At 42.8% G+C, this 27899-nt stretch overlaps 1 protein-coding gene across 8 annotated transcripts in view; it reads right to left on the bottom strand.

Annotated features, from left to right (window-relative positions):
• Positions 1 to 8388: 8388 nt before the first annotated feature.
• Positions 8389 to 27899, bottom strand: part of NF1 (neurofibromin 1) — a 317585-nt gene continuing 298074 nt past the window's right edge. For 6 of the 8 annotated variants that reach the window (XM_042915411.1, XM_042915410.1, XM_042915405.1 and 3 more), the window contains 7 exons: positions 27342 to 27464; positions 26821 to 26951; positions 26533 to 26633; positions 25323 to 25465; positions 24896 to 24942; positions 23470 to 23686; positions 8389 to 12068 (listed from right to left, as the gene is read on the bottom strand). In XM_042915411.1, the coding sequence (XP_042771345.1) occupies positions 11926 to 12068; positions 23470 to 23686; positions 24896 to 24942; positions 25323 to 25465; positions 26533 to 26633; positions 26821 to 26951; positions 27342 to 27464 (905 nt within the window). In that variant the 3' untranslated portion in view covers positions 8389 to 11925. The remainder of the gene's footprint in view (positions 12069 to 23469; positions 23687 to 24895; positions 24943 to 25322; positions 25466 to 26532; positions 26634 to 26820; positions 26952 to 27341; positions 27465 to 27899) is intronic. The other 2 variants (XR_006196423.1, XM_042915408.1) reach the window with 2 other exon arrangements.

The following is a 27899-nucleotide window of genomic DNA, read 5'->3' as shown; positions in this document are numbered from 1 at the left end:
GGGGTGCCCAGGAAGCTGGAGGTTTCGCTCCCGTGGGTGCCCACACGGAACCTTCTCTGACCCTCGGGTTGCTAACTGGTTGCTAACCTTCCTTCCAAGATTCTCAGAAGGTGCAAAACCTTGCTTATTCGGCCCGAGTGAGTTCCGGATCCTTTCACCAGTGCAGACATGGCTCCTAAAAGCCCAGTAGCCGCTCCTGGATTCCTCAAGGGCTGGGGAGCCGGCTCCAACCACGGGTCTCACCTACCGGAAGTTGGCTTCCCCGGGGCCTCAGCACGTTCCCCTGTTCCAGCCTCCTCTGCTGCCCCCTTCTGCAGAAAAGAAAAACTCCCAAGTCCTCAGTGTGACCGGCAAACAGGCAGGACCTTTACAGTGCGATCCCAGCGGGGGGCCCTTTGTTCTGTAAGATGGCAGGACAGTAAAGCCATCCACCACACTGTTACCCATTTATCGAGCATGGACCTTGACTCCGCGACACTGACTCGACCCAGCGTCGATGGGCGACACACCCGACTTGTCTTACGAATTGCCTGTCCCCCCTGCCTGGAATGTCCTACCTCCTCTCGTCTCCACAGCCATCCTTCAGGCACCACCTCCTCCGAGAAGTCTTCCCTGAGTTGCCCTCACCACTCTGCTTCCACAGAACCCCATGCAGACTCTCCTAGGGTGTTTCTGTGAGGTTCCGTGATGCTTGCTGAGCGTCCCAGCTGATCTTTGGCTTTACTTCCTTCTTCCTCGGGCCCCTGTAACAACGCTCGGAGACCGACAACACGCCCGGCACTGTACCACGGGCTTTCCGTGAACCAACTCTGTTGTCTCCAGCAGCTCGTGGGAGGGTTCGAATCCCAGCGGGTTGACTCCAGGTACCCTCTCCTGGTGAGGCCTGCTCCTCCCCTCTGGTTTCGTCTCCTGATAGCACCGGGGTCTCTCTGTCCTCACAGAGCAAGAACTGCCCCCCCACCCCCAAGCAAAGTGGGATCAGAGCATCTTTGTGTCTCTGCTGGGGGGTCTGACCCACTGCTAATGTGTCTCAGGGGCCTTTGCTGTTAGTCTCGCGGGTCTTAGAACAAACAGGCTCCTTGGTCCTGCCAGGCCAGGAAACGCAGCCTGGTCAGGGCCAGTGGGTGCCACGGGCTGACTTCCTCTTACCCCCAGGAGGCTGGCATATGCTCCGTGCTGTTGGGAGCCCGGCAGGCCCGTCCTGGGCCTCTGCCATTTTTGTGGGAGGTATATAATGGAAAGGCTGAGAGTGCGGGGTTCAGACTCCGAGGGCTTGAGGTCCATGTCCTGGCTCGACCACTTATAAGCCATTTGTCCTTGACCAAGCGACTTAATCTCAATGCTCTTATCTGTAAAATGGGCATAATGATATCTACCTCACAGAGTAGTAAAGACAAAATAATATCCCCTATCTTAACCTTCCCATCCCAGCGTTCTTGAAAAATACTGGTGTGAACACAGACTGTTTGCTGTACGTTGTGCTTTTTTTTTTTTTTTTTTAGGTTCATTTATTTTGAGAGAGAAAAAGCACGAGTGGGGGAGAGGCAGAGAGATAAGGAAAGAGAGAGAGAATCCCAAGCACGCTCCGTACTGTCAGCGAGGAGCCCAACGTGGGGCTCAAACTCACAAACCGTGAGATCATGACTTGAGCTGCAATCGGGTGCTTAGCTGACTGAGCCACCCAGGCGCCCCCATATCGATCAGCTCAATAGTTAACCGTTGTCTTGGAGTTGAGACTCATGTCACAAGGTACCTGGGATATTAACAAGGACTTGGTAAATGGGTAAATGGCAGGCGGTATTACTGTGCTGTTAATTGTTGTAGTTTCCCCCCTGGGACCCCTCCCCCTCCAGGGGATCATACATTCTGCCCTAGGGAACTCAGAAAGTAGCCATGTGGGACTTACTTTGGGCCGTGAAATGTGGAGGAACTGCCACTTAGGGATAGACTTATGAGCCAAAGCATGGTTCTCCGTGTCTCCTTGTCCTCTGCCATGAGATTGGCAATGTCCCGCATGGATGCTGCTTGTCAGCCTGGGTCATAGAATAAAGGTGATATGGGGGTGAGGCGGGGCCATTTGTTACTGAAAGGTAACTGGGCTCAGGAGGAGGGCTGAGAAAGGTTATCCCAAAGGCCTGATGATCAGAGAGCCAGAGACTGTCAGGATGGGAGACACCTTCCTGCCAACCCCTTTGTCTGATTCAAACCCAAAGTCTCAAGAAGGAAAGTGAGTGCCCAAGATCACAAGGCTTTTTGGTGGCAGAGACAGGACCACGGCCCAGGTGGCCTCGTGGCCCCCATCAGTGCTCCTTCCCACACGGAAGCATGGGGGCAGCAGGTGGGGCAGGTGATCCTGGAATGACTGATGTAGAATCGCAGGCAGTAGGCGAGAATCCCAGCTACTAATTCTGCCACCCCTGCTTGAGAAGCTTAAAAACCAAAATAACACCCAGAAATCCAAGGTGTCCCAGTTTTGCTGAATACACACGTGGGAGGGGTGTGGGGGCTGGGAGCTGGGCTGGACAAGCCAGGGTCACTGAGATTTAGGAACACAGAGGCCAAGGGAGTGTCAGGTCTTCCTGCTGAGAACCCCCACCGACAGTGACAGTGCACAGGAGGCACTGGAGGGTCACCTTGCCGTGAAGTCCTCCAGAGGCCTCTTGAGAACAGACCGAGGTGCAGTGTTTTTATGGTTTGTTTTGGGTAAACTGCACACTCACCATGGGGCTTGAACTCACGACCCTGAGATCAAGAGTCACATGCTCCACTGACTGATCGGCCAGGCGCCATGTTTAAAGGGGGCTCGGTCGGTTAAGTGTCCGACTTTTGGTTTTGGCTCAGATCATGATCTCACGGTTTGTGGGATCGAGCTCAGCGTCAGGCTCTGTGCTGGCAGTGTGGAGCCTGCTTGGGATTCTCTTTCTCCTTTTCTCTCTGCCCTCTCCCCCTCAAAATAAATAAACTTAAATAAATAAATAAGTAAATAAGTAAATAAGTAAATAAGTAAATAAATAAATAAATAAATAAAAGGGGTTCCAGCAGGGATCCTGGCCTCCAGCAAAGGCAGCCCAAGAAACAAAACAGCAAAGGAGCAGAGAGGGCTCCCTCTCCGTGCTCCATCCATCTGCCTCCCTGGGAATTGGCCGGTTCTCCTCCGCCCCCTGCTGTTCAGGGGAGGTAAGATCACTCCTAAGAAGCAGTGTTGCTTTCCTGGACTTCTATGTATAAACTATACATATGAATATATATGTGTACATATGTAAACATAATTGAGGATCAGCCCTCATGCACAGTTTTCAAACTCTTGATTCTACTGGAAGTTTTCTCTCAAATTTAAATATTGTTCTTTAAACCCGTTTTTAAAGGCTATATAAGGAGGCCCTTGTCAGCTTCCAGAAAGTGCTGGAAAAACGTAGATAATTTGGCCAACGTTTTGGTCGTCTCCAGGTGTTTTGATATTATATATGATACTTTAATGGAAGTCTTAGCACTCTGATCCCTTCTTTCTCTAGGCTAGATGACCAGATTACAGTATTACTGGGGCAAACGGTGCGGATGTTCTTAAGGCTGGTGACACAGGAAGATGAGGTCAAGTGCATGAGTCCATCCCACTCTCTCCTGACCAGCACCAAGTATCAGTTAGATACATCTATGCTAATTTGACAGATGAAAATGATATTTCACTGTATCTATTGGAATTTTTTTGTTTACTGAGTGTGAACTTTTTCATTGTATAGTGATTAGCAGTTGGTACAGTATTTCCTCTCTGTGAATTAGCCATTCATGTCCTTTGCCCATTTTTTTTTCTACATGGGTCTTTTCTTAAAATTGATTTTGGGGCACCTGGGTGGCTCAGTGGGTTAAGCATCTGACTTCAGCTCAGGTCATGATCTCTTGGTTTGTGAGTTTGAGCCCCACATCGGGCTCCTTGCTGGCAGTGTGCAGCCTGCTTGGGATTCTCTCTCACCCTCTCGCTCTCTCTCTCCCCCCCTCTTTCTACCCCTCCCCAGCTCACCCTAAGTAAATAAACATAAAAAAATAAAATAATTGAGTTTAATGAACTCTTTATAATAGGAACAGTTTCTCTGTTGGCCTTTATTTTTATTTAGTTTTTTCTCTGTTGGCCTTTAAATTTTGGGTGAGTTCTTTGGACATGGGGACATTTTGGTATAATCTTTAGGATATCTTCCGCTGCTTTCGGCTTACAAAGTCCTTCCCTATTGTGAAAGTTATTTATGTTCTTGGCCAACATTTCTAGCCATCCTTCTGAGCAATGAAGAATAGCTTTTTGGGACCCTTGTGATTTATTTTGTGGAGCTGTGTGACAAGTCTGGGAGTGACAGTGAGCAGAAGTGGTTGCAAGTCTGGCCTCAGGCCTATAATTGCTAATGTGAGACCTCCCTGGGTGCTGGGCTCTCCAATCTGGTAGTCACCAGCCCCATGTAACTACATTTACTGTAAGTGACATAAAAAGTAAGTTCGTCAGTTTCAATAGCCACATTTCGGCCTCGTGTGGCTGTGGCCACCATATTGGACAGGGTGGCTATGGAACATTAACATCGTCCCAGGGGGAGACTGGGGCAGCGGTGCCCGAGCTCCCCCTCTGCTGTCTGACCCGCTCTTTGCTGTGGAGGCGGCACTTTGGAGCCATAGAAACTGGGTGAGCAGCGCCCCCTACCAGCCAGTGGTGGACACGTAGCAGGGTGGGGAATTCGCCTTTGTGGCTCAATGAAATTTGGAGGTTACTGGTGTTTTGTTTCGTTTAAACTATAGCATAATTAGGACCTTTTTGCCTGTTCCATTCTATTTAGTTTAATTAAATGATCAATTTGAAATATTTTTAAATGTCTATATTATCTAGTTAGGGAAGTTTCCAACTATGTTTTTTTTTTCTTTTTTCTTAGCCATGCTTTCTTGTTTATGCTCCAAGATACACCCTAGGGTCATTTTGTTTGGATCTGGATTGGAAGTGCATTAAATCAGCAATTTGCAGGGGCGCCTGGGTGGCTCAGTCCGTTAAGCGTCTGACTCTTGATTTCAGCTCAGGTCATGATCTCAGGTTTGAGACTGAGTCCCACATCTGGCTCTGTGCTGACAGCGTGGAGCCTACTTGGGGTTCGCTCTCTCTGCTCCTCTCCCCCTCTCAAAATAAATAAATGAACTTAATTTAAAAAGGAGTTAAAAAAAAAATCAGTAACTTGGGAAGACTTGACACTGTACTATTCAGTTTTCCCACCCAGGGCTGTGGTCTGTCTCTCCATTTACTCAGCTCTCCTTTCAGACCTGCCGGTCAGGTCAGTCACATGCCCACCTGCAGAGAAGTGCTGTGGGAGGAGAAGGACAACACAGTGACTTTTTACGAAGCAAAATTAATTCCTCTTAAAGAATCCCCTCTCTCCCTACTCTTTTGAGGTTGAAATGGCTTTTTCATTATAAAAAGACTTTTTAAAAAGGTTCGTGCTTTCTTCTAAAGGTATGAATGGACAAAATACACTTTGGAAATTTCACTGAAACGTGAAATCTCAAAACCTGGATTACGGTTTTCAGTCGGTCTTTATTAGGAGACACAGGTCATCTCCATTTTGGTAGGGATTTTGCACTGGGATTGCTATTAGGAAGAGGGTCTTTTTTTTTTTTTTTTTCTTATTACGTCTATTTCTACAGTTCCCTGAGAACACAGAGCCTTACGTGTCCTTCAGCAACCATCTGCCGAGGGCCTCGAACGCGCACGATGCCTGCAACTGAGGCTCAGAGCCTAGCCCGAGTGTAGGAGCGCTCCATCACAACCCTGCCAACGAGCAGCTGTTCCAGAACCAAGAGAAACAAGTGCCTGAACGGAGCCATTTCCAGGAGGTGCTGATGCTGGAGTTCATTTGTGAAAACAAGGGGTCCAATCGATGTTTCTTTCTTCCGTGAGTGGAATGAATGCCTGCAAACTCAGAAATGGACTCTTTTGTTAATCAAAACAAAAACTTTTTTTCATTTGTCTCGGGATACAATTATAGGGGGTGGTAGTGGCGTTTTTGCTTGAAGCCTGGATCACCCAGTTCTTTTCTGCCTTCAGTGCATCGATTACTAATCAATAAGGGAGGACCCCTTGCCATTAGTTTCTGACTGTACTTTGACTTTGGGCCAGACTCAGAGATACAGAGTACCCCTGTTTTTTGCTGCTCTGGGGCTAAGGCATGTTTGTTAAAAATCTTTTTAAATGTTTATTTGAGAGAGAGAGAGAAAGAGAGAGAGAGAGAGAGAGGAGAGATAGCATGAGTGGAGAAGGGGCAGAGAGAGAGAGAGGGAGACACAGAATCTGAAGCAGGCTCCAGGCTCTGAGCTGTCAGCACAGAGCCCGACGCCGGGCTTGAACCCACGAACTGTGAGATCATGACCTGAGCCGAAGTCGGATGCTTAACTGACTGAGCCAACCAGGTGCCCCTAAGGCCTGTTTTTGTGGAGTTAAAATGTAGGAAATTAGGGTACACCCCCCAAAGTGGGACAAAGAATGGAAAAAAGTAAAGAACAGAATGAGCGAATCTCCTGTTGGGGTGTGATGCTTTCTGCCTAGATGCTTCTCTGCTACCTGTCTTCTCTGGGTCGGGTCATCATCCCCAGCTTCAGTTACCTCTTATACAACCCTACTTTTTTTTTAATTTTTAAATTTTTAAAAAATGTTTATTTTTGAGAGAGACAGGGAGAGCACGAGCGGGGGTGGGGCACACAGGGAGGGAGACACAGAATCCAAAGCAGGCTCCAGGCCCTGAGCTGTCAGCACAGAGCCCGACGCGAGGCTCGATCCCACAAACTGTGGTGAGATCATGACCTGGGCTGAAGTCAGACACTTAACCGACTGGGCCACCCAGGCTCCCCTATAACCCTACTTTCAACTGCTCACTAGACATATCTCCACCCGGACACACTTCTTGGTCATTTCTCAAGTCCCCGAGGGTGTCCCAGAAAGCAAAAGTCTGTACAGGCCAAGAAAGGGCACGGGGCCCCACAAAAGATAAACAATATGGTCCGTGTCAAGGAGCTTATTGTCCGGGGATAGAGAGGTGTGGTCCAAAGGGTTATTACCCCAGAGGCCTCCCTAGTTTGGGCTACCACGCCTTAGGCCACAGGGAAAAGACAGCGGAGTTATGCCTGGGCACCTAGGACAGTCACCTCAGAGGCTTTAAACTCTGTCTGTCCCTCCTAGAACCCCATCCCTGGAGTCTGCCTGTGCCTCAGAGGGCCCAAGAAATATTAGCAAGCTCTTCAGGTGAGGTACACCTGCTCTGTGTCCCCACAAACAGACCAGCACTTGCCCCACACGTGCGGGAATCTGTTTCATGGTGCTTTAGTCCTTTATTTAACGCCAGGCACTGCCACCTCCTAAGGATCAGCTCTGTCCTGCCTACAGGGTTTAGGCTGGATTGTTTCTCCACCTGGGGGTAGCCCACCTAATGGGGTAAATAGTAAAGCTGGCATCAGCTGAGCCAGGGAAAGTGTTTTCCAGTGTTTACCCACGTAGTGTCACAGAAGAGTCCACGGAGGGAACGCTGAAAAGGTGGAGAGAGTTGTACGGTCCCAACACAGGCCCTCTGACTGCTCCATCGCAGGGGGGTCTTGGCATTTCTAACGGCTCATTTTAAAAGAAGTCAAGACGGCTCATCCCAGAGAACAGTCACCCCTCAGCTTAAGCTGTCCTGAAAAAGCACTGGATGGGGATCAGGCCACACAACCCCCAAACACGGCACAGAGAGTCTGAGAAAATGGTGGAGGCCTTCACTCTGACCTTGCCCCTGCCCTTTTCCCCTGAAAACAGGGCATAATCCCCTCCTGTGAGGGCCATTCTCCCGAGGCCCAGAAAAAAGGAGCATCCTTATCTCCAAAGACAAGACCGTGGAAACAAACAGGCCTTGCTAAGTGTCCCCCACCCTCCCCTTGACTACACTTACCTCACACTCTTTGACTATCATGTTCCTCCGTGACCGCCCTCTTCATCGAGCAGAACAAGCATAAACACCCCCAGGTCTAATTGCTTCGGGTCTTCATTTTCTTATAAAGGCTCCTGTGTCATGTAAAACTTGTATACGTAAACCTGTGCTGTGTGCTTTTCTTCTGTTAAGCTGTCCTTGTCAGTTTAATTCTCAGACCCAGCCAGGGACCCTAAAAGGCTCGAGGAAAACTCTTCCTCCCCTACACGGTTCACCAAAATTATTTTACTTTTCCTTTAGAGAGGTTCTGGAAATAGAAAGGTCTGTCCCATGCTGTGGGAGGGAGGAGAACCCAAGGCATCCTTAAAAGAAAGGAACCGGCCTTGATGTTTCAAATGATCAGGGAGAAGTGGGGGGAAGGGAGAAAACAGAGCTGAGGCATGTGAAGCAATTAAACAACTCCCCACATCTTAGAGCAGATTGAATTTACATTTTACTTAAAAAAAGGGGGGTGGGTGGGTGGTGTGGAGTACATACACAGGGAGGAAAACCGGGTGGGAACAACAATGGTCTGAAATGGATTTCTACAATTTTCCCCTACAATGATCCATTCTGACTGCTGGGCAGTATTTCTCCTGCTGGCGGACAATATTCACAAGGCTGTAGACGAGGGAACTGCCAAAGTTTAGGCCCAGATGGAAAGGAGAGGAAGTTATCATATACAATGTAAGTTTACAATACACAGCATTTTCTTTAAATGATGTAACGCAGTCGCAGGAAGAAGTTAACAATACTAACACGAGAATAATCAAATTTTTGTTATCCATGTACAGCAACTAACTGCTTTACAAAAAAAGCAAAATAATACAATATATCATCACATGTATTTACAGTGTAGTAAATATACTTTTCTGTCAAATTTTACACAAACTATTTACAGGTGAATATACTGCTTTAAAAAAAATTGTGTGGCTGACACGAAGAGTGAATTTTGTTTAGAAGTCCATTGCATAACATTGAATAAGACATGCCTCATGATGCCTGGAGGGCTGGGAGGGGTGTAGCAAACAGAAAGCCAAAACGAAACGGAAAAAGCCTAAAACCCGCTAAGCAGGGAGGGAGTCCTGTGGGGGTGGCAGCTGACTGCTCCTGGGGGTCCAGGCGCCCCCTTCTCCTTCCTCCCCCCCCCATCAGGATTGCACGGGGCTGGCATTCTGTAACGGGCAGGGGAGGGGTGAGTGGATGAAGGGCAGAGCCTCGCCGCTTTCCCCCAGAGCCAGGGAACGGCGTCGCGATGTTGGTGAATGAGGGCGCACCCCTGGGATGGGGCCCGTGATAAAACAGGTGGGTTCTGCACAGCGACGTGCTGAGTCACGTTTGCCTCTTTAGCAAGTCAGGGGAAACATCCACGAACCCCAATTATGATGTTCTTTGTAGAACTCACATCGGATTACGCAAAATGGGCAACTTGCTCTGAACCTCAGATTTCTTGTGTAGATAGATGGTGGTAGGAAGCCTGAGAGAGTGTTTCATTTCTCAGGGGACGAGTACTGGTGAGGCTTAGGCTCATGTTCATTTTAGTTACTTGGAAAGTTAGGTTCTCCTCAAAAGTCAGAAGTTCTCTAAACAAGGTAAATTTTAAACCTTAGGGCGTTCTCAAATTTCCAGGATGTACCGATCAAAAAAGTATTTTCGCAGTTCAAAGAAGGCTCAATTTTGATTTGTGCAACGCTGATCATTTCGTGAGGTACTTCAAGTGAATTCATTCCATTCATTACACTAGAGGGAAATAATGAATAAATTTAAGAAATATCATACCTGGAAAAGTTTGTTATGGAAACATCACTATTTTTAACAGAAAACCTTTGGCAGTTGCTCTATTTTGATTGGGAGAAGCAGAACAGTGTGACAACACCCACCGACACGCACCGAACCAACCAAGAGGAAAAACGTGGAACCACAATGATTAAAGGCTCACATCTGCCTTTTATTCCAGGATCCAAGGAGTCGCGATACCTTCCCAGGAGCACGGGGTCGTGGGAGAACCATGACCTTAACAGCAGCGCGGCATCGGGTTGTTAAGGATCTACCTCTATCTAAACTCAGCTCTAGTCTTAGCATCTTTATAGACTTGGTTGCTCTGTTACCATAAACACTACTCTAACGCAGCCTCTACAATAAAAACACAAATTTAGTTAATTGCACCTGTCTTCAATATTTTCCAACAGTTCTATGTCAAAATAACTATTAACTTTAGTATTAACTAAAGTGTTTTCTCCTTTTATTTTGGCAGATGGTTCTTACTTTTCCGAGACTGTAAACAAATTAAAAAAATTAAATTCTTGTTATTTCTCAATATCAAAAGCAATTTTATTTACATGAACATATTACATTGTTACTGTGTGGATAAATGTGAAATGTGTTATATTATTAAAATCAGAACACTTCAATGTACCATTATTTCTTGATTTAGCTGTGGAATTTAATTTACTGAAATCCGCTCATGGAATAGGACTACAGGAGGCTCCCCTCCCCTACGTTTCTTTCCCCTCCCAAAGCCATCACATCGGAACATATAAAGGGAACCTGGGAATAGGGGGATATTATCTTTTTGTAATAAATACGGTTCAGTTCTAAATTGAAACATCCGGATACTACGACTGTGTTCACTGAAGTCAAATCATTTTGCATACTGCAGGTACCACCCAAAACTTGGGTCTGCATTACCAGGGAAATTCCAACACCAGGATAACCCATACGGTTCAGTATAGCAGCAACTGTTAAGGTCCCCTATTGTCACACTAATGCAGGCCGGCCCGTCCTTTCACAGTGGTTAAATGCAGTTCTATCATATAGAACCCAAATGGTTTGCTAAAAGGATTCCTGATTTTTTCGGAGGGGAGGGGGTGAGATCACAAGACACTTAAAATACATGTCGTCAAAGAAACTTTTGATAATATACACCACACTCTGTGTTTCTGGGAAAATCATCCAACGAAATGAAAAGCATCAGCTACTCTAGAAGTCCCGTACCATTCCATTTTGCTATGGAGCTAATGCAAACATTTACGAAAATGACCTTCAAGGAACAATTTCCAACACTTTGTTCACGGGTTACCCTGCTCAGAATTATTTAGGAAAGAAGAGAAGGAGGGGGAAAACAGATCATGACTATACTTAGTATAGTTTTGGCTTACAAAAACAGAAACAACAACTTTCAGCATACTTAAAGGTTAAAAGATAATCAACTGGAGACAAAAATAAACTAGTTTGGATGACTGAGTTTGGATAAGGCCTCAGAACCCGTCGCTTTAATTCGGTAACGTTAAGATATACGTGGTTATGCTTCCTTTCCTGTGATTATTGCTAATACTCGAGTGTTAGTATTTCGTAAGAACTCATTACAAAACTCTAAATCCCTCCACCCCCCAAAGTACCTTGCCTGTGGCTTTACGGTGTGAAGTCACTGAGGCTTGACGTCTACGGTTCCTTCGGTTTTGTAAGGTAAAAAAAAGTCCACAGCTAAAAGTCAGATTAAACATACCGGGGTTATAGTGCTACTTGTCCCATGAACTCCTATCTCGAAAAGTGTGTAAGTGAGACTAACACTTTACTTTGTAGGACGAAGGAGGGGAAACATAGAAGGCAGAGCTCTGTGCAAATGGCTTTCATAGCTGGCCAGTGGTAGCAGTAATCAAGAGTTCATCCTTTCTCACAAGTGGGACGTTCTCAGTTCAAGCGTCCTGACCTCCCACTTTCTTTGCAGTTGTTCCGAACACCTGCTCACACCAGACACGCCAAAAGTAGGAGAACGACAACAACAACAAAAGTTAAAGAAAAAGCAGCATCAGATTTAGGCAATGCTTCCAAGAGTTGATCATCTGGCAACATGGCAGACTCGGACGGGCTCCTCGCGGAACATGAAGTGCAGCGTCACAGCACGGTGGTGAGGGGTCACTGGCGAAGAGCCCGTGTGAGTTAAGTCTGTTTGAAAAAGGAAAGGAAGAAAGCTTCACACGATCTTCTTAATGCTATTACGTTTGAAACTGCCAGCGCTTCTTTGCTTCTGCACCTGGCTTGCGGATCCATGGCGAGTGCGTCCACTGTTACAGTGGCCAGAGGTGGGGGAGAGTTCAACGTTCTCCTTGTCGATCCCTGGAGAGAAGAGAAGCAGCCAGTTACTCTCCCTCCTCTGGTGCTGGGCTCCAGGGCTGAATATCGGGACGTGTAAAGGAGGTGCAACCTGGCAAACTGCTTTCGCATATTTCATTGTAACAGCTGCTAGGATGTTTACTCACAAAGACCTTGCCACACACAAAACTTCACATTTTGTTAAGCAAAATTTGCTATCACGGCAGAAAAACAGCATAAGGAAGAAAAGAAAAAGAACAAACTGACAAGTTGCAAGGAAAAGCTAGAGAGGCAGGCGGGCTTGAGCTGAACGAAAGGCTAGCAGCCACCAGGGAAGACGAGAGCTCCTACCACCAAATCATACCAGAAGCTTCCAGCAGAGGTCAGCTTCTAGCCACATGGCCTTACTGGTGTTTAAACACAGAATGTACTCTCCAGTTGCAGAAGATACTGAAATTTGTCATTTCAAAGAAAGGAAGATTTTTTTTTTTTTAAAATCACAGTGCCTGTCTCAAAGGAACTCAAATATTTACTGAGAATATATGACAAAGGTTATACTGTAGAATCTTTTAAAAAAATACTTATTTTGAGAGAGAGTGTATGTATGAGCAGGGGGTAGGGGAGGGGGAGACAGAGAGGAAGAGAGAGAGACTCCCAAGCAGGCTCCATGCTGTCAGCGCAGAGCCCGACGTGGGGCTCGAACTCACAAACTGTGAGATCATGATCTGAGTGGAAATCAAGAGTTGGACACTTAACTAATTGAGCTACCCAGGTGCCCCTGTAGAATCTTTGCTTTAACCTTTTCAACTCTGGCATATCACCTCATGTTCTGCACCTAAAATAGATGCCATTCGTTTCTTTCACGGAGGAGATTTAACCTCCAGAAACTGGGCCCTACAATGAATTTTATCAACAGTCCAAGCAGTGACTTCATAAAAGTAACCGGAAGCAAAACACAACATAGTTAATCAGATTAGTAAAGATTACAAATTAGGTAACAGAATAGTGGTGACCCTGGGAAGTAGTGCCTGGAAGGGGGAATGTAGGTAGTTTCTTGGGGTGTTGGCAATGTTCTGTTTCTTGATCCAGATGTTGGATTTTTAAGTGTTCAGTTCTTGAAAGTTCACTAGGTTGTAAATTTGATCTGTGTATTTTTCTGTTACACTTCGGCAAAATTTACCAAAATAATTACTGATTATACCCACCTATGGTATCACTTGGTGGGACAGCAGAAAGCTGGAGAGCATGTTGGCAATTTGTATCAAAGTGCAAAGTACTGGTTGATATTTACGGATACAGAAAGATGACCATAATTTAGTAAAAGTAGGAAAAAAAAAAAAACAAAAAAAGCTGGGAAAACACCTGCCAGCATACGTTATTTCTGGGTAGCGTTAATTCAGGTAATTTTTACCTAATTTTTATCATACCATTTGATTTTTAAAATAAACATGAAATCTGAGGATGAAAAAATACCCACTTTTGGACAAAGGACCATTTCAAGCCAAGAAGGCTTTATGTTACAGAAGATGGACATAGATCCAGACATCTACTTACTGGCTCATGAAAAGGAAGTGAATTTGTGATGACCTTCCAGGAGCCACACATCATTTAGACTTGGCCCTGAATTCCATTCAGAGTGTAAGGCCAGATGTGCACAGGCTCAACAGGGGTTTGCTGTCTCGAACTTACCACGGGAAGGCGGACACTTGCTAGTGTTTCTTTATGAGAGCGTGCACCGGGCTGCAATCTGAGTGCAGAGTCAGACCGCGCCCCCCACCCCTCCCTAGGAGCCGAGCACAGGGAACCAGCATCCGGAATCTGTCCCGTTCTAACCATGTGTGCAGAAAGATGAATGGAAGAAAGAGCACCCCGGTGTTCACAGGACGCTTCTCTGGGTGACAGAACTCTGGATGAGCTTTGTCCTCGTCTGTGTATTTATTTGCATCTTCCTCAGGCGATTTTTTAAAAAAATAATAACAAAATTTAAAGAAGGCTGCTCATCATCTCTAGTGTGCCCTGAGCTCTGCAGTGTGTTTGTGCAGGCTCTTTTCATTGCCACGCCTGTCTCCATTAGATACATCCAACCCGTTTTTTTCTCCTCTCCATTTCCTTCCTGATGCCTTCTGCAGTCTCCTGCCAGAACTTTCTCTCTCTCTCTCTCTCTCTCTCTCTCTCTCTCTCCTTGCTTCTAGAGGGCATTTGTATCTCTTACAGTCTCCCTACACCACCAGTTGTGTCTACATCTTATCTCCTCTATGCCCAAAAAAGCAAAGATTATTTATTATTCATTTTCCTTTTCCTTTAGGATCTAGTTGCTATCTTTTTCAGTAAATATGGGCTGAAGGGAATGCTACCAGTTTTAAATGTGATCGCTGTAATTCAGAGCCAAAAAGCGTGCAACCCCTGATCTCGAGGGTGTGGTGTCATATATGGAGTGGAAAAGACAAAAATAATTTTTTTTTAGCTTTCTCCATCCAAAATTGTCATGAATTCAGTGCATATGACCTTCCATTTCCTTAAATCTGCATGGGGCCTACAAGTTCAAGTCCACAGTTCCTTACCTGGGGTCCTATCCTTCATAGAAAGTAAGATTCAGGCAAAACGAGGATTTAAGAAGAGAAGAGTCTGAAAACAACTGGGAGACAGCCATCAGGAGGAGCTCAGCGTGGGCAACCACGAGGAGGGCCCGTGGCCCTCTGGCAGCAATCCGCCAGCCTGGGGCTTGCTCTCGTGTGCACACCTTTGAGATAGCCTTGCCACTGCTGGGCTGGGCTCACTCCAGGGAGAAGGCACTCGTTCATTACACTGTGAGGGGCAATGCTTCTGCGGAGGCACAAGGGCCTGCTTGCTGATATTCCCAGAATGAAAATCACAGAAGGTGTAGTCACAGACTAAGTCACTAGGGTGAAGGTTTCTCCAAAGAAATACTAAGGATCTTCTATTTTCTGTCAAGCAAGTAACTTTCAGACCTCTAAATAAAAATTTAAAAGCCTTATTTATTTCCTGTTAAATGTTAAGGATAGAAAGCAAGCTATAAAGTTTTAGACCTTGACTATGTAAAGAAACGGGAAGGAGATGTATCAAAATGTTAAACATTTATAAAATGTATAAAACATAGTAAAATGTTAGAGTAGTGGGATTAAGAGTGATTTTTTTCTTCTATTTTTCTGAATTTCCTCATTTTTTCCCCCCGAATGAGCACCTGTTCCTTTTGGTTAAAAATGTTAAAGTATCACTGACTTTGTCCCATCACCCACAGCCAAAAGCCTCCAGGCTATGTTAGAGGTTGATGTCCTACTTCTGCCCTCATATTAATTTTCATCTCAATTCTTGTTATTGTATGTGTGTTTTCTTCCTACTCGGTGACCCGACTCTACAAGCCACACACAGGTAAATGTGGCATAACTGTTTCCTAACTCCACAGCAAAACTGTTTTACTTTAAAGGAGAGGCTTATACAAACATCTTGGAGGGTCATATGTAAGAAAAAAAAATCAATTAAAAATGCATTACATTTATACCAGGGTGCAGCATCTTGGAGAAGCCAAGTTAGAACGAAACAGAGCGATCGTGGTGCCCAGTTCTGGCATTTTGGTTTCTGATTTGCACATTTGAGAATTTTGGCAGCATTCTTTCTTTTTGCTCTCTACAATGACATCTAGAAACCTCTCTAGACACTGGTGAGGGATCTGGGCTTGGCATCCCAGAGGAAGAACTCTCAGATGGCCAGCCAGACTGCTCAAATGGAGACAGGATCTACCCTGGACCAGTACAGGCGATGCTTTAAATTAGGAAGCAGACCCTGGTGTTGCCCCTCTGAGGCTTTGCAGTCTGGTTTCTTCTTAGGCCCCTAAGCAACAGCTTACGCTTCTGACTCTCAGTGGGCACAAGAGCAAAGCTGCCTGAGGTGATAGAAACCCAGAGGCCACCACGTGAATGAAACAAAGGTAAAAACTTGCGTGGTCCTGATTTCCTAGTTTCAGTCCCACCCCCCCCCCCCCCCCGCACCCCCATATGGGCTGTGGTCAAACACGCAGCCAGTTACAAACATGCAGGACAGAAGAAGCTGGAAATTCTCTAGAGCAGTGTATTAATAAGCACTATGCTTCAATGAACTGTGGTGGTTCCAGATAAAGATGAAATCCTAAACAAAAGGTGTTATTGGCCAGACTTTAGGAAATCAAGAAGGAAAAATGATTACATGACATAATAGTTATTGAAGTTATAAATCTATCTCCTCTGCTCGAACATGAGTTCCTTGAAGGCAGGTATCATGGTTTATATATTTTGACAGCTAGGGATAGGTCTAACCTAACATATAATAAAACACTCCATTTTTAAAATTCACCTATTTTTTTTTTTTTTTAAAGACCAAAATGTTTTCCCCAAACTGGAACCTATACTTTCATGAAATAATAAAAGGACTGAATCCCTTTTAGTTCTTGAGAAGCCAAAGAAAAATGGGTTAATTTGTGAGAGGTCACACAACAAAAAGACAAGTCTCACACCAGCTGCACAGGAGCTCTGGTAGGTTACCTGACCCGCGTTGCTTAGTTGATTACATACGTAATACGGCAAACCTGTCAGAAAAGTCTTAAGACATATATGAGAAGGCAAACACATCAGAGGGCTCATTTATTACAGACAAGGAAGCAAACATGTCAGAAGACCCAGGTTTGAGTCTTGGTTGGATCAGAACCTAACTTTAGGTTTTAGTTCTTAATCTGTCAATTAAGGGTAAGAGTAGAATTGCCTATTTCCAAGGGCTGTTAGAAGAATCAGACAAGATAATCCATGTGAAGACTTCTTGCACACAGATAAGATAACCACTACAGAAATCAACACGCTCTTGACACCTGAAATAAAAAAGACCACGTGACGTACTGAAAGGAGTATTAGAACAAATGCATAGGACTTGAATTTTACACTAGAACGTGCATACTAGGATGTGTACTTAGGACAATGGGATTAAGCACAAAACACAAACTTTAGAAGAAGAGGTAACAATAGCTTGTTCTTACGGTATAGTAAATACTTTCGTGGAGACATGTTAAGTCCGTGTTTGGAAATACTTGTACTTTAAGCTAGATATACAAACTTGTAACTCTAAGAATTAACAAAAATTTTTATGGACTTTTCCTCAACTGCCATTACTTCTTTTTGTATTAGGTCTAACCTTTTTGTGTAATAGTTATAGGAGAGTAAAGGAAGAGGAGACAGCTTTTATAAATTAAACGTAAGTGCATCACATTTTTTTCTTCTTAGCCCTTAGAACTAAGTACAGGCTGCATTCCTTTTTTTAAATATGGGGCTAGAGTACACGGGCAGCTTTAATTTGTAAGGAAATATTGGGATTGGATTTATATTGGTATTGGGGGAAAACAAGTACTTCTAAGCTAGAAACTCTTCCTCAAACGACTTACCCTGCTCTTCCTATTAACTGTCCCTGGGGTGACCCTGCCTGCATCGGCCCAGGGCTGGGACCGCATGTTCAGTGCTGGGGGCGGCAGAGGGGAGGGTAGGTATAAGCAGCTCCTCACGGAGACAGACTGCACGGCCCCGCAGGCCCAATAAGCACCAGACCTTACAGCGGTGGTGTTACAAGTGCCTGAGGTGCTAAGCCAAACTGTGCTTACAGGGATCGGTGAGTGAAGTCTCATGCCACGTGCCCAGGACGAGCGCGGGGTAAGCGGTATTTCGTGCAAAGCTGACGGAAGGATAGAGTACCTTGATGAGGAAACAGCTGCATGAAAACTGCCGATTTAGAGCAAGGCAGAGAAGCTTCACAGACACGGAATGGAAGGAAAAACAAAAGTGAGTGATGGCCACAGGATTTTTTAAAAGGGTGAAATACGAGTAGGTATGGGATGATTATTATGTTCCCTGGTTTTCAGAAGAAATCAGTTTTGAATTATTGAACTCTGACCATTAATCGCCTAAATATTACACTCTGTAAACAAATGTTAGAACTTCTAATTTTACAGGTAGACATGTTTTTACCACCTCCGTTAGAATAATAATTTTAGTTTAAATCAAGAATTAAACTAAAAAATTAAATGAAAAATTAGAAATTACAGCAAGCAACTGCTCAGCTTAAATTATTTTTCTCCCTGAAATACAGGATAATAATAACACAGAAAAAGAAGGGAAAAATAATCAAGAGAATGCCAAATAAAGGTCTGGGGATACCACATGCAGTTCCCTAAAACATTAAAATTGTTTCAGAGATTTTAAGTAGTCCCTAGAGAGAGGCCTTTAAGTTTCTTCTAAGAGGGAGACATTTTAAACCTGGTAAACACATCAGGAATGTTGGGCTCAGAGCTAAGTCTAAGTGTAGAGAAATGGTCTTGACACACTGTTACCGTGCATATAACTGTCAGGGCTACTGGCTAAAGAATGCTTGTAATTCCCAGTTGATCCACCCAGAAGGTCTGCATTTCAGAAGGAAAGTGAGTAACTGACAGGCTTGGACACAGTCCCAAAATAAAGTGGAAGGGGTGATTTAAAAACAAAACAAAACAAAACAAAACAAAAAACCCACTCAACTGAACAGGCTTTTGTTTTAAAACATTCATGCTCCAATACTAAGAGTAAAATAAGCTAATCAAAGGGGGGGAAAGATCCTTTTTCTAGCAAAAACCATTTAAAATAGATCCCATGCTTGTTTGGGTTAAAAAATCAATTAACACCTCACATTTTCTGAGGTCACAAATACGTTATAAAAGTTTTGTCACGACTGTTCCGTGATTCTTCCAAACAGATGTCCCTTTGATCCATCAGAAAACAGTATAAAGTACAACATGGCAAGTTCCACAAAAGAGGTCAAATCAAAATAGTTATCTGTGTGCACTTTACCCCTCTTATTCTGAAATCCATTTGAGGGCAGGTATTAAGTCCCACTAGCTTCCCCGCTTCCTTAGGTCTAAAAGAGTTCCTTGCATGGATCTCTGTAGGACAAATATCTGGAGTTTTGGTTATTTTCCACAGAACACTGTAGTATTAATTTTGCACTTAAAAGCAAAGAACCTGTGTACATGTAGAATTTGTTAGAAGGAAGTAAAAAATTTAGCTCAAAATCCAATACTGAGTGAGATCCACAGGCAAAAACCGTGATGTCGCTGGTGACCAGGGTCTCTCTCATCTTTACGTGTCCCAGAGTGCCTTAGGGTACACCTCCAAAACGGATGTTCAAATGTTTACTGAATTAAATTACAGTGTGAAAAATACTAGGAGACCTTGGCAGAGTATCAATTAAATTTTAATACACTGGAAGTGGATCTGCTTAATTTCTTTTTAATGAGTACTAATTCCATCTGGATTTTATTTCTGATATACTTGCTCTTTAACGTGCAGAGAAGATGCCAGGAGACTGCACTTGAAATGGTTATAAAGCATTCAGAACTATGGCTTTAAAAAGGCTTCTTTGCTCAGCATCTACAGGAGCCACTCATGGCTTGGCCTTAAGCAAGACAGAGGGTACTCCTCCCTCCCACCCCCCGCCCCGCCCCCTGCCTGCCCCAACATTTCTAAGTGGATAGACCTGATTTTCTAGCTCTAATCCTGGTTCTTCCATTCAAGTCCAACTCTACCACCCTGGACCTAATAGTGGATTAAAAAATCAATTTGGAATATTCTTATATATGAGAGAGTAAATTCCATGGATTCTCTTCAGGGTTCTCTTAGTGGCATTTGGGAAAATCTGAAGAGGCAAAGTTTTATGCCCATTTGGCTAAAAGGTCCACAGTTAATACAATTTTACATGCACTGAACTCCACCGATGGCTCCACCGATGCCAAATTCAATTTCAACTAGGGAGGGAGTCAGAAAACAGCCATTTACACATTTTAAAATATAGATTTATCAAATAATCCTCCTTGTGCTAAGGGGATAGACAAGTGAGCTAATGATAATTTGTCAAGAAGAATGCATTTTCAGAGGCAATTGCTTTGTGTAAGTAAATGACCACCCCTTCCTCAAAAGCTGGTGGTTGATGAATTACCACTGAAAGTTTTTTTTATTTAAGTGAGGTTTAATGTTTTGGAGTGGGAGGGAGTTTACAAATCTCTTACCTAGCTGATTTGACAGCAGAGAAGGCTGGTTGGTGACCAAAAAGAAAATACAGCCGAGTGGCTGACCCTGCTAAGGAACAAAGATGTAGACAGCAGTGCCTTGATCGACAAGGAAAGTTTGCAGTGAAGAGCTGGGCTGTATGCAGATCAGCAACCGTGGCTTTTTGACATAGGGCAACAGAGACTTCACCTGCTTACAGCTCAGGAGATTGGGCGCAGATTAATGTTGGGTAATTTGATGGCAAGGCACATTTGTGCTCCATTTCTGGGGGTGACATCGAGTTTCTTTAAATACTTACGCTTGGGACTTGGGTAATGGGAGTGGAGCTAGGGAAATATTTTGCTTTTTATACAGCCAAACAGCAAAGTAGAAATGCTAGGCTGAGTTAGGAATCTGGGTAAGATTCATCACCTCTTTCAGCCCTTTGATATCAGCAAATTCTACTCCATAAAGAACAGAGGGGACAGGAATCTAAGATTACATGTAGCTAGAGATACAAAGCAGTATACCTAATTACAAATGAAGCATTAACTCTTACAGAGGTAATTCCATAAGAGCAAAAGACAAAAGTGCAGCGATTGTATACATAGATAAACCAGGATCCCTTCATAGAGATGAGCCCACAATTTAAAGATAAAAATGGTTTGTTTCATTGGAGAGTGACATCACTACTGAAAGGATAACCACCTTCTCCAAAAACATGCGGTTAATTAATCTGGTAAACCAAGGACACACAATTTGCAATTGAGAGCTAGGAATTGCTGAACACCATGATTTTACTTAATTAATTCTATTGCTTTTAAAGCTTCAGTTTCCTTTGAGAATAGTGGCAGGTTTCCAGAGTGTGGCAGTCTATTCAAGCAGCCGTCTGAAGAACCACTGGAAGTGACACTGGACACTGGAAGTGACCAATTTTTAACCAAAAAATTGCTTCTCAGCCTTTTGGCTAAGAGTAAGTATAAAACCGTAACAAAAACCATACATACTACTTTCTGATTTTTATAAACAGTTCTAAATAAGAGGTTGCAGGGTAGGGCTATTTTTTTTTTTTTTTAAACCAATACAGGATACAAGCAATGAATCAACTAGCGGGGGAACCTGTACTGTTACCTTTATTCTCAATCTGATTACTTTACTGTCTCCATTAGTGGGCAAAGATGGGCAGAAATCTCCCTAACAATTAGTCCGGGTGTAAAAATCAAAAAAGAGTTGATATAAAAACAAATAATCATTTTGACAGGTTTAACACCACTTTAGTAGCCCAAGAGGCAAAAGTTTGATGGAAATAGACCAAACTTTAAAAAAACAAGAGGACAGTATAGACAGAGTCTACACATTTCTGATTGTCATTAACATTACAAACAACAAGGAACCCAGAAAACAGCCCTACAGAAGAAAAGAAGTGTTGGACTTAGGGTGAGGCAGGTGGAAGTAATGAGACAGCAATAAATAGACAAATGAAAGAAAAAGGGAGATGAAGGGAAGGAAGAAAGGTGATGGATACATCACAGATACGGAAGACAATGTATGCGGTAGAGCACTAGCCTTGGTTCTGGAGAAGAACTGCGTGATAAAGCAATTACCTTCACTCTTCTAAACCTTAATTACCCCATCACCCTCAACCCTGGCGGGCCTAGAACTAAATTATCTCTGTAGTTCTCCTTAGCTCCAAAATGCTAAGATTTGGAGAGGATGGTGATGGTGAGGGAAAGAATTCAGTGGCTGGAATATCTAGAAGAAAGTGTATTTTAAGTTTTTCCCTGGCTTTAATGGTTGGGACACTGATAAAGGGTCAAGATCACAGGCATACCCTAGGGCAGTGCCTCTCACACTCCAGTGTATGTAAGGATCACCCAGGGTGTTTATTAAAGCAGACTGCTGGTGGGGCCCCACTCTTGGACTTTCTTACGCAGGAGGTCTGCAGTGGGACTGTAGCACCTGCATTCTAGCGAGCTCCCAAATGACGCTGATGCTGGTCTAGGAATCACACTTGGAGAAACACTGTCCTCTGGAATAAGGGACAGAGGGCAAAGGAACATGGTTATATGCGGAAGGGAAGTTGGCCAGATTTCTTTTATTTCTTGGAGGAAAAAAGAAATGCAGTCAGGTGACTGATAAATAAATGCTGGACCAAATGGTTTGTTTCCTCTGCTAACCAAAGCTTTGTTGTTGAGCAGAGCGTAATAGATGGATACAGGTTATTTAATGAGACGGTTTATCATGCAAATTGGCTATTATACTTGCCGAGTTCTTCAGGCCTTCGAAATTATGCATGTTTAAATATTCAGGCAAAACTAGGATTATAAACTTGGGGGTTCTACTTATGTGTCTTGAACATCACAAAATAGGAGTGATACATTACTTGGCTTTTAAAAAGAAAATCCATGCTAACACCTAAAAAAGAACAGTGTATAGTACCTTTTCCTTATAGAATGAGCTGCTTCATAAGTAGAATTTTCAGATAATGGAACTTTAAACGCAAAACCTTTGTAAAAAATTTTTCACCATTTCAGAAGGGTATCATTCTGAATAGCAAACATGACTACACAGAAGCTTTCCCTCACTACCCACTGTCATCATCGTATACAGTGGCATCAGTTCTGCCCTGAGCAGCACCTTTGATGTGGACCAGAGGTGTATGAGAACATTCACTGGGACACTGGATGAGCCCAGGAGTCGGTGAAGTTTGCCATCCCTGCCATCTTGTGTCCCTCAGCCCTGCTCAAGCTATTAGCTGTTCTTTCCCAGTGTACCCACTTCTTGGCTGCGTGTTTGCATTGGCATATTTCTCCCATGTGCACCTAAGAGTGACTCCATGGTAAAGGAACACACTTATGAGCTTGAAGATGTTATTTTCTTGAGATGGCTTTTTTCTGGCTGTTAATTTATAGATTTTCAGGTTGGTCTCTGGATGGTTGAGTTGTTGCTGGCAACGGGGAGAGGGGGTACTACCGTACTTTGTGTATTTTTTGGATATGGTACGCTGTACCAGAGACATAGAAGCCCTTAGGGCAAGGCTAATATATCTAGGAAGGGAATTCTAGTTCTCTTCACTTACAGGGTAAGGTAACAAAGGTTGCTCTTCCTGGCCAAATTCTAAAAAATTATCAACCTTAGAACACTGTGTGAACACTAAACATTTCACTATCTTATGAATAACTGTTTGAAAGTAGAAAGCTTTACAGAATAACAAAATTCAAGTCAACTCTAAGGTAAAGAAGAAATGTAAGATGAACCTCATGATCAAAAGGAGCAAAATGTACTATAAATATACTATAACCTGATAACAAGGGAAGTCCTGATGTTGGTATATTAATAGTATTGCTCAAATTTATATAAAGATTACATTTACTAACCTGGGGAATGCTGGGAAGTTGCGAGTGAGGTCATGGAATTAGAAAGGTTAAGGTTAGCAGTGATACTAAGCTGGCTCTGCACTGCAGGAGGATAAGGAGAAGTGGGTGTCAGGAGGGACTCCTCACTGGTTTCTTCATCAATTCCAGGCAAATACGTGTCAATCAAGGCATCAAGAAACTTAACAATAAGCTCAGCATAGTCTGGGATTTGGGTTTGCTGTAATGGAAAATATAGGAAATTATTTTAGCTCCATTCTTTTTTTCTGTAAATCCCCTCTGAAGCCACAAAAGATTAACTCAATTTTTGTCTTGGGCTTAATGTACTGTTTTTCTTCTTTTGTATTCTGCGGTGCTAAAAGGGGGCGGGGAGAGGTTGGTGCAGTATTTCTAGACTACCATGGGACTTAATGTGGGGAATTTTATTTGGCTTACACCTACAGCTTCCGAATGAACCTGTAATTACTGAAAGCCATGCAGAAGCAAAGACGGCATTGATCCTGAGACAATAAAACCATCAGGAATGATGTCTAGTCAGTTTTCCAAAACAGAGAAAACGAACGGAGTATCATCATTCCAGCTGCCATTTACATATTCGACTAACTGAACACTGGGAAGGGCAGAGAATTGCGTGCAACTACACACATTCCTGCACGATATACTTACTTCTAGGAACTCAGACCCATTTTAAAAATCACAACGTTGGCATATCAAAAGATATTCAGTAATAACTGAACAAAATAAAAATGAAATACTGAATTCATAAAACTAGGACACTGCACTAGGAACTGTAGGGGGAAGAAAAAGAAGTCCTGCCTTCAAGGAATCTCAATCTAGAGGAACCAGTAATAGAATCATCAAAAACACATTCATGTAGCACTATATCAACTAACGCCAATCAAAGAAAAAAATGAGTAGAAACAAATAAGGATATATTCAGGGAAGAATGAATCTAATCCAACAGGTTGGAAGGAAAAATGTTTTCAGGAGGTAATTTTTTTTTTCATTATGTAATCTTTTTAAGAACGGAGATTGGGTTGAAATATAACATTATATTACTTTTGGGTCACGAGGTAGATTTTAGCCACAGGTAATGCTCCTTTCTGATTACAAGATACTTAAGTGTATGCATTACGATCATCAAACACATGAGTGACCGAGAGCAGAAAACTTTGCAGAAGTTCATCACACCCTTCTGAAAAGTCAAGCCTAAGTGGAACTGAGTTGTTTTTTGGTAAAAACTAATATATAAACCTATTAAAGGTGCTGCCTCTTGGAAAGAGTCTATGCTGGAAAACATTTTAGAAAAATATTGTGTTTATTGTGAATCATCATTCTGGTTTTCAGAGTATTGTATGTTCTCAGAGCAGGTACACTAATATGAATAAAAACTTTCATTTTGTCAGTAGAGAAAAAAATATTTTCTTACCTTTGAAAAGGGTCCTGCAAACCGCCACAAGCCATTAAAACCAAAACCTGCAACAAATCAAATGTTACTCTTACAACAAGCATGATACTCTCTTAATCTTAACAGAAATTAAATAAGTTGTATAGCTGATGACATTTAAAACCTACACACATTTGAAACCTTTTTTTTTTTTTTTTTTTTTTTACAATGAATGTCAGGGTAGATTAAAACTCACTTAAACTCAGTATAAAACCATATTGCAATTTTAAAAAGTTGTAAACCACAACTTTGTATTGTATTGAACAACATGCAATGAAAAGAGTCAGAAAACGGCATATGGAGAGAGAAGTATGAACAAGCCGATCCCTTATAAAGAATTCTTTAGTCATGCACTCTGTAACAGCGCTCATTTTAGCAAGTTCATCAACCATCCTCCTGAGACATTTACTTTGCAGGTATGATGTCTGGTACTGTGGTGGAGATTCTTCATGGTACACCACACTCTGCACAATTCCATGAATTGGATTTAACAAATTTGGATCTTGGCACAATGACAATAGGGTGTTGATCTTAGAGTCCAACAAATTGTGTCTAAAAAAAAAAAAACAAGAACAAAACACAGGAACATTTTAAAGGAAACCTACATGGTAATATACACTGGAAAAGATCATATATTCCCCAGAACAACGTGATAAAGATGAAGGGAGAGGGGTGTTTTTTTTTACTTTCTGGTGCTTTTCCAATTTTCTACAATAAACGTATGAATTTATTTTCGTGGTTTGTCCTTTTTAGTCGTCAAGAAAAATATGGTAAAAACAACCAAACAGTACTGTCATGCAACCGTGTTTAATTATATATGGTGACTGTTTGCTCAAGACAAGGTTGGCTTCTGTCATTTGACATGTTTTAGGACCATTTCTTTCTGCTGACTGTTGATATGTACCCAGGGAGTTAAAACTAAATTTAATATCAGTCACTTTAGGAAAGCAAAATTAATTTGGAGGGGTGGAACATATGATCTACTCAAAATTAAGAGGAAATTAACTACGTCTAACCCGGCCACACTCCATTAATAGAAATAACCAAGAGCCAACTATATAAAATTCTGACATTTTAAAATGAGATTAAACAAAAGTAAGGATACAGTGATACTACATAGAAGGTCTAGATCAGGAATAGAATATCCCATGTTTCATTCCCATGGGATAACATAATATCCCATGTTATTTAGATTTGAATACTTTGAGGCTAATATGATCTTTGCTCTTCAGAGAGAATAAAAGTCATCTCCTATATAGAAGGTTAATTTTGTTTTCACTCAGCTGTGGATAAACACACAAGCTCTACCAAAAAAGAAACCAAAACAGGTACATACAGCATCTAACAGTTTGCTGCTAAGTGAGGGAATGAACAATGCTCATCAAGATGAAGCCTTCAGAAAATCAACAAGATAAAAAAAAAATGTTTTCCCTAATAGGCCAAAACTAGTCTTGGCCCCCACTAAACCACTGTCTCTAAGCTGAAATCTCTATCACACTGTCTCGTATCCCCCCCACTCCACAACCAGTGAACATTATTGGATGATACTTTGCCTGAGCTTTTATAAAACACATGACTTCAAGATAGATACAAAAGTCAAACACAAACAAGATACTTACACGACTGGAAAAACCTTGGGGAAAACAACACTGGCTTCCGCTAAGTATTCATAAAGGATTCGCTGATCAAACTCATCCGTGGTATATTTTACCAGCGTAGCCTGTCAAAGTGCAAAAAAGTCAACAAAACACATTTTATTCTGTGGCTGAACTGTTATGTGTTCTGGTGAGAGGCAGAAGACCGTCTTCCTTTTCATGTTTTTAATATTTAAGGGCCTCCCAAGAATAGACTGCAATAAAAACTTGAGGGCAAAAAACCCACCCCCCACAAAAGGTCAAAAATTTTACCAGAACGGTAAGAAGAAGTGCTTGGATCTTTGGATCAGTAAGTACTTCTTCATCCAAGAGAACATTTGATTCAGACACCGAAACTTTACGCAAATGCGGGTGTTGTTGTGATGAGGAAATCCTCTGAGTTTCTGCAGTGAGATACGGATTAACACAATCAGCTGTATTAACCGAACATTCACACCACATAGCACTTCACCTAACATTTTACTGTTACTTCTATAATTCAATAGCTTTTTAGCAGGTACTTAAAACAGCAACGTCAATATCTTACAGAATTAATATTCACCTACACAGACGTTCTGGCCAGCTGTTTACAATGCTGTATATCATATATATGATTACTTTTTATACAGGTTTCAGGAATACTTTCATTTTAAGGACTGTATAGCTTATCTTCTGAACAAGAGCAAACGCGTCTATATTTCATCCTAAAGATTCTAAGAAATGGCTGGAAAGCAAATATGGCTCTCCCATCTTATTTTCAATGATCTAGATCAATTATTAACTCTGTTTCTCACCCATTTCATAATCAGTTTCTGCTACTCTCCTCATTTTGGGGGGTGTTGTGATCCCTGATTCCATTTCTTGCCTTTTAGGAGCCTTTGTGTCTGATATCAAGTGATCAAAACTTTTCCTTGTTCCTATAAACAAAAGTTACAGAATATGGCAGTTCATTAACCACAGTGTCTGTGAATAGGATTTATACTAAAAAGAAAATGTTTGGACATCAAGTGTTTAAGTTTTCATTTAAGGACCCAAAGAAAGCTCAAACACATCCCTGGGGGCAGAGTCTCGCTCCTTTAGTTTCCATCTTGTCAAGGAATTTTGGCCCCACGGCTTTCCATCTCAGGACCGGATGTACCTCATTGGTCCAAATTAAACTGAGATTACATTCACCACACTGGAGGTAACCAACTCTGCCAACAAGTACAATGTTTGGTGATGAGTATAGGGGTATGCACTGTTCAGCTGCAAAGATCAACTATGTCTGAACAGCCTCTTCTCAATTTAAGAAATTCTGCTCGTGGCAAGAATTAGTCATTAGCATGAAAATTTTCCACATGTGGGCAAGATCA

Source organism: Panthera leo, chromosome E1 (genome assembly GCF_018350215.1).
Source record: "Panthera leo isolate Ple1 chromosome E1, P.leo_Ple1_pat1.1, whole genome shotgun sequence".
Classification (NCBI taxonomy): Eukaryota; Metazoa; Chordata; class Mammalia; order Carnivora; family Felidae; genus Panthera; species Panthera leo.
Note: the sequence above shows the minus strand (reverse complement) of the source record. Positions and strands in the feature narration are given on the sequence as shown.